This window comes from Ranitomeya variabilis, chromosome 2 (assembly GCF_051348905.1).
Source record: "Ranitomeya variabilis isolate aRanVar5 chromosome 2, aRanVar5.hap1, whole genome shotgun sequence".
Lineage (NCBI taxonomy): Eukaryota > Metazoa > Chordata > Amphibia > Anura > Dendrobatidae > Ranitomeya > Ranitomeya variabilis.
The window spans coordinates 85,610,727-85,632,166 of record NC_135233.1 but is presented as its reverse complement, the minus strand read 5'-3'; the positions used below and the strand labels follow the sequence as shown (position 1 = coordinate 85,632,166).

Genomic DNA, 21,440 nt, shown 5'->3' with positions numbered 1-21,440 from the left:
CTCCAGTATATATTGCAATGCGCACACTCCAGTATATAACACACACACTCCAGTATATAATACACACACTCCAGAATATAACACACACTCTCCAGTATATAATACACATACTCCAGAATATAACACACACTCTCCAGTATATAATACACACACTCCAGAATATAACACAAAGACTCCAGTATGTAACACACACACTCCAGTTTATAACACACACACTCCAGTATATAACACACAAACTCCATATATAACACAAACACTCCAGTATATAACAAACACTTCAGTATATAACACACACACACTCCAGTATATAACACACGCTCCAGTATATAACACACACACTCCAGTATATAACATACACTCCAGTATATAACACACACACTCCAGTATATAACACACACTCCAGTATATAACACATATGGAGTGCAGGCTAGGACCGGTGGTCGTTAAAGGGGTGGTCACGGTGGCAGTGACCCAGTCCGTGGCCATGGGCGTCTAAGTTAAAGAGAAGGTCTTTAAAGGGGTTGTTTTGAATAAAGAATGTTCATGACGCCACCTGTGGTATTTGGTCAGGGATGACCGATGCTGCTTAAAGGGGTCCACTGGGGATGATGGTACTGCAGGAGGGATGGTATGGCTTCACACAGATGAAGCTTAGTTCCCAGCGCTCCTGGTGTAGTGAGTAAAGATGACAGACGGTTTAGTGCCGGAAAGAATTGGAGGACACAAGGTTGAAGTCTCTTTACCTTTACTGGTAATATGCAGCTACAGTCCAGGGTACTGGTAACAGGTGATGGTAAGGTCCGGCCAGCCTGGAAGCGATTTGGAATTCCCCTAGCCAGTTGGGGTTGGAAGCCTTCCTTACTGCACTGTGGTTTAAGTCCCATGCTGCCTAAGTCTTCGTACAAGGTCCTCTCTTTCTCTCTGTCCTTTTAGGTGGACACTACCCGTATGGCAGGCAACTTGAGCCATTTTACAGGTGTCCCTTGTGGTGACTCCGGGCTCTATCTGCTGCTGTGCCTTCGGGTGTTAATGGTGGCCAGGAGACTTGAAATCTCCTGCCCACCGGTTTCTGCTGTGGGGCATACATTTACCCTCACAACTTCGGAATTCCAGCCTCCGGTTTCTTGCGCTGATTCTGGAGTGAGCCCTCTCGCAGCTCCACTCCCATCATCTTTCCTCTTCTTTGCCTCTTCTCCCCTCACAGTCTCCTACAAAATGCTCTGTCGGGAGCTGCAGAACCGCATGTGTGCACACCTCCAGCTCTCTTCTTGACTGAACTGCTAACTCCTCCTCCAGCCAGAATATATAGGGAAGCCACTCTGAATCCATGTCTAGAGCTCCCCCTTCTGACCTGGAGTCAGAACAGTGTTTTGTGTGTACATGTTACCTGTTAAAGGGATCTTCCTCGCTGCCAGGCATGGCATCACCCTCCCAGTGAGGAAGGCAATACCACTGTAACAACCGGCTTCCTGGGATGTTACACATACACTCCAGTATATACCGCACACACTCCAGTATGTAACACACACAGCAGTATTCAACACAGATGCACCAGTACATATCACACACATCAGTATATAGCATACACAAACATCAGTATCTAACACAATCCTCTATACATAACAAACATATCAGTATATAACACACAGATCAGTATTGCACCCACACAAAGCAGTATAGTTTGCACACACACATCAGTATATAATGCACACATCAGTATATACAGCTCCCCCACATGTGATGCCCCAACAGCTCAGCAGACACAATATGATTCCCCTACAGTCCCACAACTCAGTTTAATACCACTAAAGTCCCCACAAACAGTACTATGCTCCCATAATCATCGCACACAGTAAGATGCCTCTATAGTCCCCTCATACATTATGATGGCCCCAATATTTATCATACGCATTATTAGGTGCCTAAAGTCCCCCCATCCACATAATGATGGACCTTAGAGGTCTCCCACAGTACATTGCCCCCACACACGCATCACACATGCCTGCCACAACACTACTAGCTGCCCCTGTGTTACGTGTCTCTGCTGTCAGTCATAGTAACGCATGAAAACCTGCCAAGACCTTCAGGTCATGTGTCTTCTGGCTCTATCTAGATGCAATAGTGAAGGAAAGACCTTTCAGCTATTTTCTTCACCATTTGTTTTCAACTGTTTTGTGTTCTGAAGTCGGGACATACCTCTGACCTTGTGGGACTGAAGTACACTATAGATCCAGGAGGGTTGAGAGAAATAAATGTTATTTATTTTTTGCAGATGTATTTCAAATGAACATGTACACCAAATAAAATTGTGATTGTAGCACATATGGAACGCAAAGGTGGAAATGTATTAGTAGTTTCAATACACAAAGCTAACAATCTTTCTTACACCCATCTGAAGTTGGCAAGAGAGGCTGATTTATCTTGGTACATTTGGAAATACAAGTCTTAACCACTAGAGAGCGACAAAGTCTATTTCATGTTTCAGATAAAATCTGAGTGGGATTTTGCATGGTTAGTCTTTAACACCAGACTAAAAATACTGCGAACATTAAAACTCAAAATCTCCCCACTTCAAGAGATTTGGCTCCCTGAATTTAGGCTGTATAGAAATAAAGAAGATCGATGTCTGTGTTTTGATTGCAAAACCACAATTTTGCCCAAAGGATATTAAAGAGTTAAAGCCACAGTATCCAAATAGCTGCTTAGGTGATTGCTTACTAAGGGTCATAATGCCAAGGACTGTTTTTTTAAAATGCCACCCAAAATATGACCATCTAATGGCCAAGTTAATTGAAAAGCTAGGAAAGCAAAACTGTCTCAAACAGCTGAGACAAGTGAACAACACGAGTCCTGGCTTGAAAGGAAATGGATGAGACAGGCTGAATCAAGGGCATCTGAAACATCTGAACAGCAGGAACGTCGTCTTCAGGAAAATCATATGAGACAGGCTGAATCAAGGGAAGCAGAAACATCTGAACAACAGGAATGTAGTATTCAGGAAAATTGGATGAGGTAGACTGAATCAAGGGCATCTGAAACATCTGAACAACAGGAACGTTGTCTTCAGGAGAATTGGATAAGGTAGACTGAGTCAAGGGAAGCTGAAACATCTGAACCCCGGGATCGTCGTCTTCAGGAAAATTGGATGAGACAGGCATCGCCTGGTATGTGCTGCTCAAATGGAAAATCAGTTTGCCACCATTAAGTCTACCTCCTGAACCACATCTTTCATACATGTCAGGAACAACTCCTGAGTCCAACCATTTTCTGCAAAGTATTAGGAGATACAATTCATCTTTCCAGATGACATACTTTGGTACGACCACAGGACTTGAGAAAGCAGGATTTATGCCAACTTTTAAAGTCCAGGGCCAAATATATCACAAAATAGATTCAATGCTTCCTGTATTTAATGAAGTTTGTGAAAGGAGAGTAAATCTTAACATTTAGTAAAAATTTGTTCAGAAAGTAGTTGTTTGCCTCAGTGTTACTACAAATTTGCAAAAATAAACAACTTTTAACACCAAGCTGACAAAAAAGAAACGTTGAAAACACAAATTTTAACCCCTTAACGACCGCCGATACGCCTTTTAACGGCAGCCGCTAAGGGTACTTAAACCACAGCGCCGTTAATTAACGGCGCTGTGGAAAAAGTGAATAGCGTCCCCCAGAGTCGGATTTTCTCTGGGGTCTCGGTTGCCGAGGGTAGCCGAGACCCCAGAGAACATGATTCGGGGGGTTTTTACCGACCCCCGAGTTGCGATCGCCGGTAATTAACCGTTTACCGGCGGTCGCAACAAAAAAAAACAAAACGCGATTTGCCTTTTAATTTCTCTGTCCTCCGATGTGATTGCACATCGGAGGACAGAGAAATAGGGTCCCCGATGGCCCCCGATAGCCCCCCAATACTCACCTATCTCCCCCGGTGCTCCTCGTGGCTCCCGATGGGCGCCGCCATCTTTTTTCCAGGAAAAAATGGCGGGCGCACGCGCAGTACGCCCGCCGCCCGGCACCCGGAAGATCTTTGGGGTCTCGGCTGCCGGGGGTAGCCGAGACCCCAAAGAACATGATCGGGGTCGGTTTGCACCAACCCCTGCTTTGCGATCGACGGTAATTAACAGTTTACCGGCGACCGCAAAAGAAAAAAAAAAAGCGATCTGTAATTCTCTGTCCTCTGATGTGATCGCACATCAGAGGACAGAGAAATAGGGGGATTCGGGGACCCTAACATACTCACCCGGTGTCCCTGGGTCCTCTTCTGTCTTCTCCTGCCGGCCGGCTTCTTCGTCGGGAAAGAAAATGGCGGGCGCATGCGCAGTGCGCCCGCCATCTGCTGCCATCTGCCGGCCGGCAGGAGAGACGAGTTGGGGCTAAAATTAGGGTTAGGGTTAGAGTTAGGGTTACAGTTAGGGTTAGGGTTAGAGTTAGGGTTAGGGCTAGGGTTAGGGTTAGGGTTAGAGTTAGGGTTAGGGTTGGGGCTAAATTTAGGGTTAGGGTTAGGCTACTTTCACACTAGCGTTTTTTGGCTTCCGTCGCAATGCGTCGTTGGAGAAAAAACGCATCCTGCAAAAGTGCTTGCAGGATGCGTTTTATCTCCATTGGCTTGCATTTGCGACAGATTGCCACATGTCGCATCCGTCGTGCGACGGATGCGTCGTGCTTTGGCGGACCGTCGGCACAAAAAAAGCTACATGTAACTTTTTTGTGCGACGTGTCCGCCATTTCCGACCGCGCATGCGCGTCCGGAACTCCGCCCCCGCCTCCCCGCACCTCACAATGGGGCAGCGGATGCGTTGAAAAAACAGCATCCGCTGCACCCGTTGTGTGGCGCTTACAACGCTAGCGTCGGTACGTCGGCCCGACACACTGCGATGGGCCGAGTACGACGCTAGTGTGAAAGTAGCCTTAGGCTTCTTTCACACTTGCGTCGGTACGGGGCGGTCGCAATGCGTCGGCCCGAAGTACCGATGCACGTTGTGAAAATTGTGCACAACGTGGGCAGCGGATGCAGTTTTTCAACGCATGCGCTGCCCAGTCTATGTCCTGGGGAGGAGGGGGCAGAGTTACGGCCACGCATGTGCGGAAATGGCGGACGCGACGTACAAAAAAAAGGTTACATTGAACTTTTTTAGTGACGACGGGGCTAAAGTTATGGTTAGGGTTGGGGCTAAAGTTAGGGTTAGGGTTGGGGCTAAAGTTAGGGTTAGAGTTGGGATTAGAGTTTGGATTAGGGTTGGGATTAGGGTTACGTTTGGGATTAGGGTTAGGGGTGTGTTGGATTTAGGGTTTTGATTAGGGTTATGGTTAGGGTTGAGATTAGGGCTGTTTTGGGGTTAGGGTTGTGATTATCGTTAGGGTTGTGATTAGGATTATGGATCGGGTTAAGATTAGGGTTAGGGGTGTGTTGGAGTTAGGGTTGGAGTTATAATTTGGGGGTTTCCACTGTTTAGGTACATCAGGGGGTCTCCAAACACGACAGCCAATTTTGCGCTAAAAAAGTCAAATGGTGCTCCCTCCCTTCTGAGCTCTGCCGTGCCCCCAAACAGTGGTTTACCCCCACATATGGGGCATCAGCGTACTCGGGATAAATTGGACAACAACTTTTGGGGTCCAATTTCTCCTGTTACCCTTGTGAAAATAAAAACTTGGGGGCTAAAAATCTTTTTTGTGGGAAAAAAAATATATATTTGTATTTTCACTACTCTGCATTATAAACTTCTGTGAAGCACTTGAGCATTCAAAGTTCTCACCACATATCTAGATAAGTTCCTTAGGGGGTCTAGTTTCCAAAATGTGGTCACTTGTGGGGGGTTTCTACTGTTTAGGTACATCAGGGGCTCTGCAAACGCAACATAACACCCACAGACAATTCTATCAAAGTCTGCATTCCAAAATGGCGCTCCTTCCCTTCCGAGCTCTGCCGTGCGCCCAAACAGTGGTTTACCCCCACATATGGGGTACCAGCATACTCAGGAAAAATTGGACAACAACTTTTGGGGTCCAATTTCTCTTGTTACCCTTGTGAAAATAAAAACTTGGGGGCTAAAAAATCTTTATTGATAAAAAAAAATATTTTTTATTTTCACGACTCTGCATTATAAACTTCTGTGATGCACTTGGGCATTCAAAGTTCTCACTACACATCTAGATAAGTTCCATGGGGGGTCTAGTTTCCAAAATGGGGTCACTTTTGGGGGGTTTCTACTGTTTAGGCACATCAGGGGCTCTCCAAACGCGACATGGCGTCCGATCTCAATTCCAGTCAATTTTGCATTGAAAAGTCAAATGGCGCTCCTTTGCTTCCGAGCTCAGCCATGCGCCCAAACAGTGGTTTACCCCCACATATGGGGTGTCGGCGTACTCAAGACAAATTGTACAACAACTTCTGGGGTCCATTTTCTCCTGTTACCCTTGGTAAAATAAAAATTTGGAGGCAAAAAGATCATTTTTGTAGAAAAAATGCGATTTTTTTATTTTCACGGCTCTACGTTATAAACTTCTGTGAAGCACCTGGGGGTTTAAAGTGCTCACCACACATCTAGATAAGTTCCTTAAGGGGTCTAGTTTCCAAAATGGTGTCATTTGTGGGGGGTCTCCACTGTTTAGGCACATCAGCAGCTCTCCAAACGTGACATGGCATCCGATCTCAATTCCAGCTAATTCTACATTGAAAAAGTAAAACGACACTCCTTCTCTTCCAAGCTCTGCGGTGCGCCCAAACAGTGGTTTACCCCCACATATGGGGTATTGACGTACTCAGGAGAAATTGCACAACAACTTTTGTGGTCTAATTTCTCCTGTTACCCTTGTAAAAATAAAAATTTTGGGGAAAAAATATCATTTTTGTAGAAAAAATGTGATTTTTTATTTTCACGGCTCTACGTTATAAACTTCTGTGAAGCACTTGGGGGTTCAAAGTGCTCACCACACATCTAGATAAGTTCCTTAAGGGGTCTAGTTTCCAAAATGGTATCACTTGTGGGGGGTTTCCACTGTTTAGGCACATCAGGGGCTCTCCAAACGCGACATGGCATCCGATCTCAATTCCAGCCAATTCTGCATTGAAAAAGTCAAACGGTGCTCCTTCACTTCCAAGCTCTGCGGTGCGCCCAAACAATGGTTTACCTCCACATATGGGGTATCGACGTACTCAGGAGAAATTGCACAACAACTTTTGTGGTCTAATTTCTCCTGTTACCCTTGTGAAAATAAGAATTTGTGGGCGAAAAAAATCATTTTTGTGAAAACAAATGCGATTTTTTATTTTCACGGCTCTACGTTATAAACTTCTGTGAAGCACTTGGGGGTTCAAAGTGCTCACCACACATCTAGATAAGTTCCTTAAGGGGTCTAGTTTCCAAAATGGTATCACTTGTGGGGGGTTTCCACTGTTTAGGCACATTAGGGGCTCTCCAAACGCGACATGGCGTCTGATCTCAATTCCAGCCAATTCTGCATTGAAACAGTCAAACGGTGCTCCTTCACTTCCAAGCTCTGCGGTGCGCCCAAACAGTGGTTTACCTCCACATATGGGGTATTGGCGTACTCAGGAAAAATTGCACAACAAAATTTGTGGTTAAATTTCTGTTTTTACACTTGTGAAAATTAAAAAAAATGGTTCTGAAGTAAAATGTTTGCAAAAAAAAGTTAAATGTTCATTTTTTTCTTCCACATTGTTTCAGTTCCTGTGAAGTACGTAAAGGGTTAATAAACTTCTTGAATGTGGTTTTGAGCAGCTTGAGGGGTGCAGTTTTTAGAATGGTGTCACACTTGGTTATTTTCTATCATATAGACCCCTCAAAATGACTTCAAAGGTGATGTGGTCCCTAAAAAAAAACATGGTGTTGTAAAAATGAGAAATTGCTGGTCAACTTTTAACCCTTATAACTCCCTAACAAAAAAAAAAATTGTTTCCAAAATTGTGCTGATGTAAAGTAGACGTGGGAAATGTTATTTATTAACTATTTTTTGTGACATATCTCTCTGATTTAAGGGCATAAAAATACAAAGTTTGAAAATTGCAAAATTTTAAAAATTTTCGCCATATTTCCATTTTTTTCATAAATAATCGCAAGTAATATCGAAGAAATGTTACCACTAACTTGAAGTACAATATGTCACGAAAAAACAATCTCAGAATCAGCGGGATCCGATAAAGCGTTCCAGAGTTATAACCTCTTAAAGTGACACTGGTCAGAATTGTAAAAATTGGCTCGGTCATTAAGTACCAAATTGGCTCTGTCACTAAGGGGTTAAACTCTGAAGATGTCAACTTCAGAGTGAAACTGAAAATGTAACCTTACCAAGCGTAACCAAGAATTTAATATATAATTTTCCGCAAGCAAAGCCATGAGTATTTTGCTAGCTGTAGAAAAATTAAAATTCTCATCTGCAGTTACAGTAGTTTACGTAAGACTTGTTTTATGACAAATGTCTTCTCCAATGTGACATTCACTGCTTCACATAAGTTCTATCATTAACAATTACACTGTCCTATTTCTAACATTATTTGACTTTGTACACTATATATCCAAATGTATTGGGACACATTTCTTAGGTCGGGTTATTTTTTTTCCTCATATCTGAAAAAACATACAGTTTGGATTTTCCTTTTTTAAGATATTGAATCCATTTTTGGTCTGTGTGTCAGTAAAAAATTTCTCTTATCAAGTACACAGTGAAAAACAGCACTCGGGTACAACAAAGTGCTAAGTCTTTTATTAGCGGACTCATCCACCTAAATGTGCAACTTTAGTGTGCAACTTGGATTAAAAGGAGACATTTCTCTGCAAAAAAGAGGACACGTGAGAATGTACATTGACATACTGTATATATAATTAATTCATTACATATAGAGCTGTATCTCGGTGTACTAGTACAAAGTGCATATAATGAAAAAGAAGATTATTTAGAAATGTAGCCAAAGAAAATTCTCCTACCCTCAGCAATCACATCAGCATGGGAGCCTGCAGAGTTGAAGTCAAGATATAACCCTGACCTCCTGTGACAGTGGGACATCTTACCTGGTTTGGGACAGTCCCACTGGATCAAAGACACAGCAGAGCTCCAAAACTCTTTTAGCATAAGCATCAGCACAAAACCTGTGCATTGGAATCTTCATGACATTGGTTTGCCCAAAAGCTGCATGCAAGCCTTGCATCACCAAGCATAATGTCAAATGTTCAATGGAGTGGTGTAAAGCATGCTGCCACTTTGGAGCAGTAGATATGTCTTCTGTGGAGTGCTAAATCTCACTTTTCTACCTGACCGTTTTATTGACAAGTCGGGGTTCATTAACTTCTTGTCTTCATCGTGCCAACTGTAAAGTTTGGTAGAGGAAGGATAATGCTATGAGGTTGTTTTTCAGAGGTTGGACTAGACTATGAATTTCCATTGCAGGGAAATCTTAATTCTACAACCTGTCAAGATATTTTGTACAGTTTCATGTGTCTAACTTTGTGACAACAGTTTGGGGAAGGCCCTTTTCTGTTCATATATGACTGTGCCTCAATGCACAAAGCAAAGTCCATAAAGGTATGGCTGTGTGAGTTTGGTGTGGAAGATTGGCCTTACAGAGTTCTGACCTTAACCTAACACGTTAGTGATGAAGAGATTGTGAGTCAGGACCCTGGGCTGCCTCCAGGAACTTCGGGGCCACATACTGGCCAAATGTTTTTTCCCCCTTGATACTCTGCCCAGGCTCCACCTCAGCTCCACCCTCCGGCCCTCGAACCTTCCGCAATCCCACCGCTCACTCATAGAAAAACTCCACATCTGCACCACGTCCTCACCAATCACACATTATCAGTTCCCATCTAACACCAGATCACATACATAGCCAGCAGCTTTTGTTTTGGTTAAAAGATTTTTTTAAGCCTCCACCATGACAATGTAGAGGCCGAGCCATACTATACTCTAACCTATTAAACATTTTTTTAAATATCCAATACTCTTTTTAGGTATATTTTTATTTATGTTTCATTAAGGGAATGTGTCACATACAAATTTTAAAATGAACAATAATACATACAATAATAAATACATACAAGGGACAAATACCGCCACACCATGGCCTGTCCATATATATAATGTCAGTGTACAGGTAATACCGTGATATTGCCCCCATAGTCATCCATAATAGTATAATGCATCCCAGTCATATGTAGCAGTATAATGCAGCCCCATAGAAGTATAATGTATCCCATAGTCATATATAATATAATGCACCCCCATAGCGGTATAATGCACCCCCATAGCGGTATAATGCACCCCATTAGTAGTATAATGCACTCCTATAATAGTATAATGCAGCCCCATGGTGGTATAATGCAGCCTTATGATGGTATAGTGCAGCCCCATGGTAGTATAATGGACCCCCATAGTATCATAATGCACCCCCATTGTAGTATAATGCATTGCTATAGTAGTATAATGCAGCCCCATTGTGGTATAATGCAGCCTCATGGTGGTATAATGCAGCCTCATGGTAGTGTAATGCAGCCCCATGGTAGTATAATGGACCCCCATAGTATCATAATGCACCCCATAGTAGTATAATGCACTCCTAAAGTAGTATAATGCAGCCCCATTGTGGTATAATGCAGTCTCATGGTAGTGTAATGCAGCCCCATGGTAGTATAATGGACCCCCATAGTATCATAATGCACCCCATAGTAGTATAATGCACTCCTAAAGTAGTATAATGCAGCCCCATTGTGGTATAATGCAGCCTCATGGTGGTATAATGCAACCCCATGGCAGTATAATGCAACCCCATGGCGGTATAATGCAGTCCCATGGCGGTATAATGCGCTCCCATAGCAGTATAATGTACTCCCATAGCAGTATATTGCAGCCCTATACCGCGGCTTTACAAAAAGCCCATCCATCCAGCATATGACCATGACATCATACGTCAGCGACGTGCGCGCTGGCGTCAGCTGCTGGCCTGTGATTGGCTGGCGTCTGTTAACTGTTGCCGTGAGGAGGAATTTCCCGCACAGCAAGAGATTTTCACTGATCACGCGTCTGAGGACGCACGGGCAGTTACTGAAGCTGCAGGATCCTGCTGCTGGATACCAGTGAGCAGCTGTGGGCCCCCTCTGCTCACCGGGCCCCATATGCTAATAAGGGCAGTAATGCCCTGATGGCTGTCCTGGAAGGACCTCATCCAACATCCATGTCTGACCTCACAAATGCTTTTCTGCATGAATAGGTAACAGTTATCTCCATAGTCATGTAGAAAGTCTTCCCTGAAGAGTGGAAGCTATTAAAGCTTTAAAAGAGGCACCAACTCCATAGTTATGTCTATGGATTTGGAGTGGGATGTCAGAAAAGCTCCTGCAGATGTAATGTGTAGGTGTCACAATACTTTTTTCCCTTTAATGGACACTTTCTGTTTTTACATTTGACTTTGTATATAGAGATGTCTGTGCCTGTTTGCCGTTCTGAGCACATAACCTCTGCTTTTGTAGGCAGAAACGGGTGATGCCCCGTCAGAAACTAACAGTGAACCAAGGCCAGCGCCAGCAGAAAATGGCTTGAATCATGCCTCCACACTGACACCGAAGCCGTCATCTCAGGCTGTTCACAGTCAGCCGGCTCCAGGTAGGAATGGTCTGTTATTCCTATGCCCCATGCTTTTCAATCCACAGCAACATTTAAGAAAATGTAAAATTTCAAAATATTAAAAATGGAAATCTTTTTTTTTTTTTTTTTTTTTATACTCACATTAAATTGTAATTTCTAAAAGAGTGGAATAATCTGCCTCTGTAGGAGATAACTGTGATAATGAGACATTTCCTTATTTAGCAAGACAGTCTCATAGTTTGCACTAATGGGGTAGACTATTAGTTTGTCCTAGTTAATCTAGTTGTTTTCTTCTTTTTCTAGGTTCAGTGAAAGCCCCTGCTAAAACTGCCCCTGCAGAGGACCTCATATTGAGCGTTTTAACAGGTAAATGATACACTGATATGATCAGAAAAGAATCCTTGAGCAGAAGTCATTCTAAGCAATGTATGATTGGGGAAATGTACGTACAGTATGTATTATACTCCGAATACTACACCTTTAGCTAAGGTCACACCCAGACTTCAAGTGGGAGTCTGAAATCTGGACAATGGTGCAGTATTCTGAATTATAATAAATTAGTAAGTTTTATTTGTTTACATTTAGACCACAAACAAAGATTTTTTTGTGTGTTGTGGACAACCCCTTCAACACTATTTACTGGGTTGTATTTGGTTAGGGAAAAAAAAAAAAAAGATATTTCCAACTCCAGGTAAAATTTCTTTAAACTTTATTACATCATAGATTAAAAAATATACCGGTAATTCTGATACAAAGCAGAAATGCAGAAAGCGACGCGTTTCGAACGGATGGAACCTTTCTTTGTCAAAGCTTTGAGATCGAGCGGTTGCATCCATTCAAAACGCGTCGCTTTCTGCATTTCTGCTTTGTATCAGAATTACCGGTATATTTTTTAATCTATGATGTAATAAGGTTTAAAGAAATTTTACCTAGAGCTGGAAATGTCTTTTTTTATTTTTTCTCATCGTCACGTGAATATTCGGATCATGATTTCTCTGCATACTAGACTATGTCAATTGGTGAGCTGGCATAAATTTTCTCTACTCACCGTATTTGGTTAGGAACTCAAATTTCTCAAAAGACAATTTCAGTACAATATTGTGACCTGCTAAAACCCATTGACCACCGTCTTTAACTCACATCACAATCACTAGATGGTCACACGATATAATAATATAACATAATAAGATAAGAGAAACAATTACCAACAGAGTACGGTGAAATCATCTTGTTCTCGGGATATGTGGAGCTAAGCAGCAAGGTAAGGAAAGACATATCTGTACATCACTCTATTATGTCCAGTACCCTTCTCGTTGTAATATATACAGTAGAGCTTTTTTTCATAAGGTTCTGTTCATTTGGAGATATTATTGGTACATTACTGTGCAACTGTTTTAGGCAGGTGTTGAAAAAAATGCTGTAGGAATTCTTTAAAAAATAGAAGTATTGATAGTTATTTTTATCAATTAACATTGATGTGACCAATCAAAACAACATCAAAGCACCAATATCTCTAAGTACACTAGAAGAAAGTTTTTGAAGGAACTCAACAGAGATGTTGTTCCAAAGATCTTGGAGAACTCGCCACAGATCTTCTGTGGATGTAGGCTTATGCAAATCCTTCTCCCTCTTCATGTAATCACAGACATACTCTATGATGTTGGGTTCTGGGGGGACTTTTGCACAGTCATGAGGACGTTTACTGGTGGGCAATGCTTGTATGATACTGACAATGTATTTGATCATTAGTTTGATCGATTTCTTTAACCTAAACTCATTGAGTTTTCTGGAAAACAGTTCTAAATAAATTTCCCTCCATTGAGGAGTTTTTATTTGGATTGAGCTAAAAATATTTGTATTTTTAATAACCAGCCATGGGAAAGCAGACAGCTGGTGGTCAGTTTTCTGCTTTGCCTTTACTGGTTATTATTAAAAATGGGGCGACCCTAAAAAAAATTGTGTGGTCCCCATATCTTTAATAACCAGCTAAGGCAAAGCTGGGGGCTGATATTAAAAGGCTGGGAAAGGGCCATGGATATTCACCTCATCCCAGCCTAACAAGATCATCCGTCAGCTGCCCTAGAAATGGCGCATCCATTGGTTGCGCCAATTTTGGCGCTTAGCCTTGGCTCTTCCCGATCGCCTTGGTGTGGTGGCCAAAATCAGGAGTGGAACAATCAAAGTAAAAGCAATGTAAACATGTCACCACTTCTGTATTTTTCTCCCACTCCTGCGTTTGGTTTACAAATACTGAGGTAATAATCTCACCAAATACTCATTGTGTGCACATGGCCTGAAACAGAGGCTAAAGATGGCAAAATGGCAACATTTTCAAAGAAGCCCAATTGTAAAATGATTATTGGCCAAAAATACACACATTGAAGTATTAAAAAAAGCCTCCAAATATGTCTATTTCTTTTAAGATGTGCCTAATGTTTTAGGAGGAGCAGACCACTGCTGCAGGTTTACGCTAAATTTTCTGTCCATTCCTGTCGTATTTATGGTAAATTTGTCAGGTTGTTGTGTGAATGGAGACAAAGGTTGCAAATTATTGCACAAATAAAACAGGTGCCATCATTTTTTTTTCTATTACTTTTTTCCCCACCAGAGGTGGAAGCTCAGACTATTGACGAACTGAAACAACAGAAGACCTTTGTGAAATTGCAAAAGAAACATTATAAAGAAATGAAGGATCTCGTTAAAAAACACCATAAGAAAACCACAGACCTGATCAAGGAGCACACCACTAAGTACAATGAGATCCAGAACGATTACTTAAGGAGGCGGGCAACCCTCGAGAAGACTGCAAGGAGAGACAGCAAAAAGAAGTAAGGAATCTGATGAGGAATCTGGGAGAGAGCTGTGAGCAAAATTGGATTTTCATGACATACTTGCAGAAATACAGGTTTCTAGAAATGATGGCACCTAATAAGTTGCCGGCCAGGAATAATAAGTTGCCGTCCAGGAACACCACGTCGGTAGCTGCTAGGTCAGAGCTCGCAGCGGGGCTGGCCTTAAGGGTGTGCCACCTCTATGGTCAAATTGCTAGTGAAGGGACCGTAGGCTTGTGGAAAATGTAATATGAAATTATATGTATTTAGTATTAGAAAAACATTACTGCCTTCATCCAAAAACCTCACCAACCCTGCCTGTAGGTTATTCACGTCAATGGAGCTGAGGTGCAATACCAGGCACAACCTGTATGGCAAAGGTAGTGCTGTTTTTCAATGTTTTTCAATCCTTTTAATTTCATAGTCACATTATTTCTACGTCATAGGGCACCTCTGATATACCCCGGTGCAAACGCTTTTATTTGGATAATTTAGAAAGTGCAGTTAAGCTGCCACCTGGAGGCTGTATGATGTCCTTCCTGTAGGGCACTACCACCAAATATGTATTTTTTACCTAATGTAAATATTTATTTTCTCCTGAATGTGGCGTTATTTATGTTTTGTTCCTGTGCCTCTCTATTCCCGATATATGTCATCCCCCTTCCCGGTTTATAAATCTAGTCTTTATAGCCAACTGAGCATGGTCTTCAAGAAGAAAGATCAAAGGAACGAGGGATGATCTATATATGCACACAAATGATCGTTATATGGTATTGAGGCAGAAGTAGCCATGATTATGTATATGTATCTATAGAAAACAATTTTGCGTGCGTATATACCAGACAATAGGGCCAAACAGACTAATAAGTGAATGTATCACAGCATCAAAAGGTATAAACTTTATTAATCTAAAGAATTGGTGTGCAGTGGGCATAGAAACAAACGAGAAGAGAGCGCACATCAAAAAGTGTAACAATATAATATGAAATTGAGTGTAAAAATTCCTGGGTGAGGGTGATGGAACCTGCTGTGTTATACATACATCCAAAGATAGGCAATGGCAGGATGTATATAAAAGGGCTATAGGAGGAGCTATAGTATGATGGATGCAGACCACATAATGCAAATAGAAATATGTTTTATAAGTGGGTAGAAATTTCACATACAGTGAATGAAATAAGTAATGAACACGTCACCAATTTTCTAAGTAAATATTTTTCTAAAGGTGCTATTGAAATGAATTTCTCACCACCAGATGTCAGTAACAAACCATCAAATCCACACAGGCAAATAACTGGAACTATAGATGTCAATAAATTAAGTTATGTGTAGTAATGAGAAATGACACAGGGAAAAAGTATTGAACATGTTTGCTGAAATGTATTTATTGCTGCGTACAAAATCCTTTGTTGGTGATGACAGCTTTCAAGATGCCTCTTGTACGGAGAAACTAGATGCATGCATTGCTCAGGTGTGATCTTGGCCCATGCTTCCACACAAACACTCTTCACATTCTGAAGCTCCCGTGGGCTCCTTCTATGAACTCTCAGCTCTGTCCACTATTATTTCAGCTTCATCTGCCTGGTAGATGGCAGAAATTTTTTATCAAGAATGTCTCTGTACATTTGTCCATTCATCATTCCTTTAATCATATGAAGTTTGCCAGTACTATATGCTGAAAAACGGCCCCTCATCATGATGTTCCCACCTCTAAACTTCACTGTTAGTATGGTGTTTTTGGGGTAATATGCAGTGCCTATTGGCCTACAAAAATGTTGTATGTTATGACATACAAAGAGTTAAATTTTGGTCTCATCTGACAAGACTGTATTCTCCCAGTATTTCAATGTTGTTGAGCAAACTTTAAATGTGCTTGAACATGCTTTTTGCCCTGCAATGGAGTCTTGCATGGTGAGCGTGCATGCAGGACATGGAGGTTGAGTGCATTACATACAGTTTTCTTTGAAACAATTGTACCTGATAATTCCAGTTCTTTCTGTAGCTATCCACAGGCAGTCCTTGGATCTTGGACATTTCTTCTTGCACAACTCTTTTCACTTCTCTGTCTGAAATATTACGGGGAGCACCTGGTAATGGCCAGTTTATGGTGAAATGATAATCTTTCCACTCCCGATTTATGTCCCCAACAGTACTCACTGGAACCTTCAGTAGTTATAAATTCTTCAGTAACCAATTCCATCAGTATGTTTTGCAACAATAAGGTTACAAAGGTCTTAAGATACCTCACTGGTTTTATGCATCATAAGATGTTTCTTGTCTGGCACCTCGGTAATGAGATAACTTTTCATAGTCCATCAGTTTAACCAGCTGATATCAGTTTTCAATGAGTGACAGAATTGCTTTCTAATTACTGATATATTTTGGCTGGTGTCATGATTTTCCACCTCTCTTTCTTCATGTGTTCCATACTTTTTCCCTTTGTCATTTCTCATTAGTATCTTGTAGAAAACTTGGCACTCGGGCAAATGTTGTAAGAAGATAATTCTATTGTATGCAAGCAATCCAAAAATAAAGAAGACGTTTCGGTCATGCAGTGACCTTCATCATTCATACAGATTGCAGTGTGCACAGGGTTACAGGCAATAATGAACACTTAGGATCAGCAGCACATGATGAATCTTGTCCATCCTCCAGGATGAAACTCGTCAAAACCCTTTTTTTTTAATCAGGAACATTTAAACTTCATTTATGGGGTTGCCATTTCCTAATCCAGTGTTTAGAGAATCTTGTACACGATTAAGATAAATATCTTTGTGCCCTATTATGTTGTTATTCATGGCATTTTTTGTTTATTTATCTATATTAAGGGCTGGCCAGAGATACACTAGAGGGATAGTCCTGGTTTAGTGGGGGTGCCAATATTGCTTTAATAAGCTGCCAACCAGTAGCGTAGCCACCGGGGGGCAGAGAGTTCGGTGGCCCGAAGCCCGGTGCTCAGTGTCATTTAGCTGACTATTTTTGTTTTTGAGTCATTTAATTCTTGTAGTTGGATTCCGTTACACGGGAACATTTGTTTTAGAAAGATTTAATGAAAATTTAGATATTAATATTAAATGTTCCTTCAGTAGTGCGTTTCTGATGCAAATTAATTATACGCACCTTATTTGTTTATTCTGTGAGCCAATATTTGCATTATGTAGTCTGTATCCATCATACTATAGGTCCTCCTATAGGTCTTTTATATACATCCTGCCATTGGCTATCATCGGCTGTATTTGTAACACAGTGGGTTCCCTTCCCCAGTCATTTTTATGCACAATTTAATATTATATTGTTACTCTTTTTGAATGTATGCCTTCTTTTCATTTGTTTGTATGCCATTGCACACCATTTTTTTTTATAAAGTTTATACCTTTTTATGACGTGATACATTGACTTTTTTTGCTCTTTTGGTTTTGTAGTCTTCAAGAAGACTTTCACAAAGAAGAGTTGAGGAACACACCTACTTGGTTAAAAATGCAGGTTTCCATACAGGAAAAATAGAGACGGATCTCAGGAACAGAGAGATGTAGGAATAAAAGAAACACAAGGCCAGGTTCAGGAAAACAGTGGCATTTTAGGCCAGGCTAAAAAAACATATTTATATTTGTAACATGTGATAGGTACTTTCAGTAATAATTGTATTCACAGTATTCCAGAATTGATTAAGAAAAAGCTGATGAATTTTCTTTTATAAAAACCTAGAAATCCTTTATTGACTCTTAAATAAAAAGTTCACTTAAGCATCACAGGAAAAAGGCAACATCATGTTAACGCGTTTCGACCACAAGTTGGTCTTGTAACAGATTCCGAGCATATACAATCATTCTCTTAATTAATGCTAAAAACTAAAGTCTGCTAATGTCATCATATCCTAAAATGTGTATATGACATATAAAAAAATTATTTTCCAGATTTTTTGCGTCTCTGGCTTTTCTTGGCTTTCGAGTTCATAGGTATAAAGTGTTATTTTTTTGTGTGATCTTAGTCTTCAATTGCCATCCTAAATAAGAAAACACATAGGCCCACAGCCGTTATAAAACATTTTCCATTTCTTTATCCATTAAAGTAATGCACCTTTTTATCGTTAAGCTTCAACACATTGAACGTGCCGCGTCTAAACCGGCGGTAAACGTTCAAAGTGAGAGACGGGGCCAGGTCTCACGTTATAGTGGAAAAGTAATTTGTCTCTGGATAGATCTTTCGTTGGCAGCTGCATTCAAAATACAGTGCGGGTTTATCAATGGATTGTAATAATGATTCTTGTTGCAGAAAATAACACGAGCCACATCAGCGTTTTGCTGGATTTTGCAGTGAATGAATGCTTATAAAGACTTTTATTGGTGATATTGTCACCGTTCAGAAAAGAAGGGACAAAAAACATTTTTGCTGACAGTGAAAATTATGAAATTACAAATCTTACGAGCCTTGTAATGAAAACATGGCAATTTTCTCTTTCACGGATTCCAATATTGAGATCTCCAGAGAGTCAGAGGTTGTAGCTGTTAATAAGTGCAATGAAATTGGTGAGGTGCACTGAGCCCGCAGTCCGGGCGATGAACATGAAAGCTATTAATGAACTGCTCAGATCGATTCGTAACATATTGTAAAGGGGCAACCACATTTACATATGTGATATATTGTGCATAAATAATACCATCATGCAGTGCTCTAAATAGTACCATTACACAGAACCCAAATATGTTGGGTTCATACAATAATGCCACAGAATGCCAAGTAAGAAAGTAGATCTGTCACCAGATTTCACAGCCATGTTTTTCTCTGCACATATACACTTATAGCCGGAAGTGTTGGCACCCTTGAAATTGTTCCAGAAAATTAAGTATTTCTCCCAGAAAATTATTGCAATTAAACATTTTGATGTACACATGTTTATTTCCTTTCTGTGTATTGGAACAACACACAAAAACAGAGCAAAAATGCAAATTAGACATCATTTCACACAAACCCCGAAAAAGTTGTCTAGACAAAATTTTTGGTACCCTCAACTTAATATTTGGTTGCACGCTCTTTGGAATAAATAATTGCAGTCACATCCTATAACCATCAGCAGGCTTCTTACACCTCTCAACTGGAATTTTGAACCACTTTTCTATTGCAAACTGCTCGAGGTCTCTCATAGTTGAAGGGTTCCTTCTCACAACAGCAATTTCAAGATCTCTACATAGATGTTCAATGTGATTTAGATCCGGAGTCATTGCTTGCCTTTTCTGAACTCTTGAGTGCTTTGTTTACATCCATTTCTGGATGTTTCTTGAACTATGTTTGGGGTCATTATCCTGCTGAAAGACCCGTGACCTAGGACGCAAACTGAGCTTTCTTACACTGGACACTACATTTCGACCCGAAATCCTTTGGTAATCTTCAGATTCTTGCACACAGTCAGGGCACCCAGTGCCAGAGGCAGGAAACAACTTTAAAACATATTTGAACCTCCACCATATTTAACTATAGGTACTGGGTTCTTTTATTTGTAGACCTTATCCCATTTTTGGTAAACCGTAGAATGATGAACTTTACCAAAAAGCTCTATCTTGATCTCATCGGTCCACAAGACACTTTCCCAGATGGATTTTGGCTTACTAACGTACATTTTGGCAAACTGCAGTGTAGCTTTTTTATGTGTCTGTGTCAGCAGAGTGGTTCTGCTGGGTCTCCTGTCATAGCATTTCATTTCATTCAAATGTCAACGGATAGTTCGTCCTGAGACTTATGCAGCCTGAGCCTGCAGAACAGCTTGAATTCTTTTGAACTTGATTGAGGCTGCTTATCCTCCATTTGGACTATCCTGTGTTGCAACCTTTCATCAATTTTTCTCTGTTATCCACAACCAGGAAGATTAGCTAAATTGCCGTGGATTGTAAACTTCTTGACTATGTTGCGCACCATAGACAAAGAAACATCAAGATGGATTTTTAACCTTGAGATTGTTGATATTGTTCAACAATTTTGTTTCTCAAACCCTCAGACAGTTGTCTTCTCTTCCTGTTCTCCATGCTTAGTGTGGTACACACAGACACACAATGCAAAGATTGAATCAATTTCTCCCCTTTTATCTGGTCTCAGGTGAGATTTTCATATTGCCCACACCTGGTATTGCCACTGGTGAGTTTGAAGGAGCATAACATGCTTGAAACAAAGTTGTTTATCCACAATTTGGGAAAGGTGCCAACAGTTTTGTCCTGCCCATTTTTAGCTTTTGTGTGAAATTATGTCCACTTTGCCTTTTTTTCACTGTTTTGTTTGTGTTGTTCCAATACACAGAAAAGGAAATAAACATGTTTAGAATAAGACATGTGTAATTGCAATTATTTTGTGTAAGAAATACATTATTTTTTTGCAATATTTTCAAGGGTGCTAACACTTTCGGCCATGACTGTAATACTTTCACAGCATCAAAATTTTTGCTGTTTAATTTATTTCATCCCAACTGAGTTGCAGTCCCCCCTTATTGTATAAAACAGGGAATAGTTCCAAGGACATGAACATGCCGGTTATAAATCATTAATACATACGGCTCAAATATGGAAAAGTTATAACTGTCTAAACGTGGCAAAGCAAAAACTAGTTTTTGCAATAAAAAGTGTCTCTTAGTGTGTAATAGCAGACAAACAAAAAAAAGCCCAATATAAATCTAATATAGCTGTAATCGTGCCAACCAGAAGAAAAAAATCATCTAATCACTTATACCGCACAAGGAATGGCGTAATAAATATAATCAAGTCTTCACCTGCAATTGCTTTGTTCATTCTGCCTCCCAAAGATCGCAGTAAGGTTAGTTTCACACATCAGATTTTGTGTTCAGGCTAAATCCGGCTAATTTTTTAAACGGATCCGATGTAAATTGTGAAAAACTGATGCGCCGGATCCGTTTTTTAGCTGGATCTGGTATTCTTTATTGCGCATAGATTTTTTTACTTCCTGGATCCGGGGAGGAGAGAGAGAGAGATATCCCAGAACGGAAAATCTGCATGATTTCTATGGCAAATGCTTTGAAAA

General features: G+C 40.8%; 1 protein-coding gene across 1 annotated transcript in view; it reads left to right on the top strand.

Moving 5' to 3' along the window:
* The window catches only part of PLCB1 (phospholipase C beta 1), a 1,010,585-nt gene that overhangs the window by 872,768 nt on the left and 116,377 nt on the right, over nucleotides 1–21,440 (top strand). Inside the window, exons 24-26 of the mRNA XM_077282634.1 lie at nucleotides 11,475–11,607; nucleotides 11,893–11,955; nucleotides 14,198–14,417. Coding sequence (XP_077138749.1) covers nucleotides 11,475–11,607; nucleotides 11,893–11,955; nucleotides 14,198–14,417 — 416 coding nt within the window. The remainder of the gene's footprint in view (nucleotides 1–11,474; nucleotides 11,608–11,892; nucleotides 11,956–14,197; nucleotides 14,418–21,440) is intronic.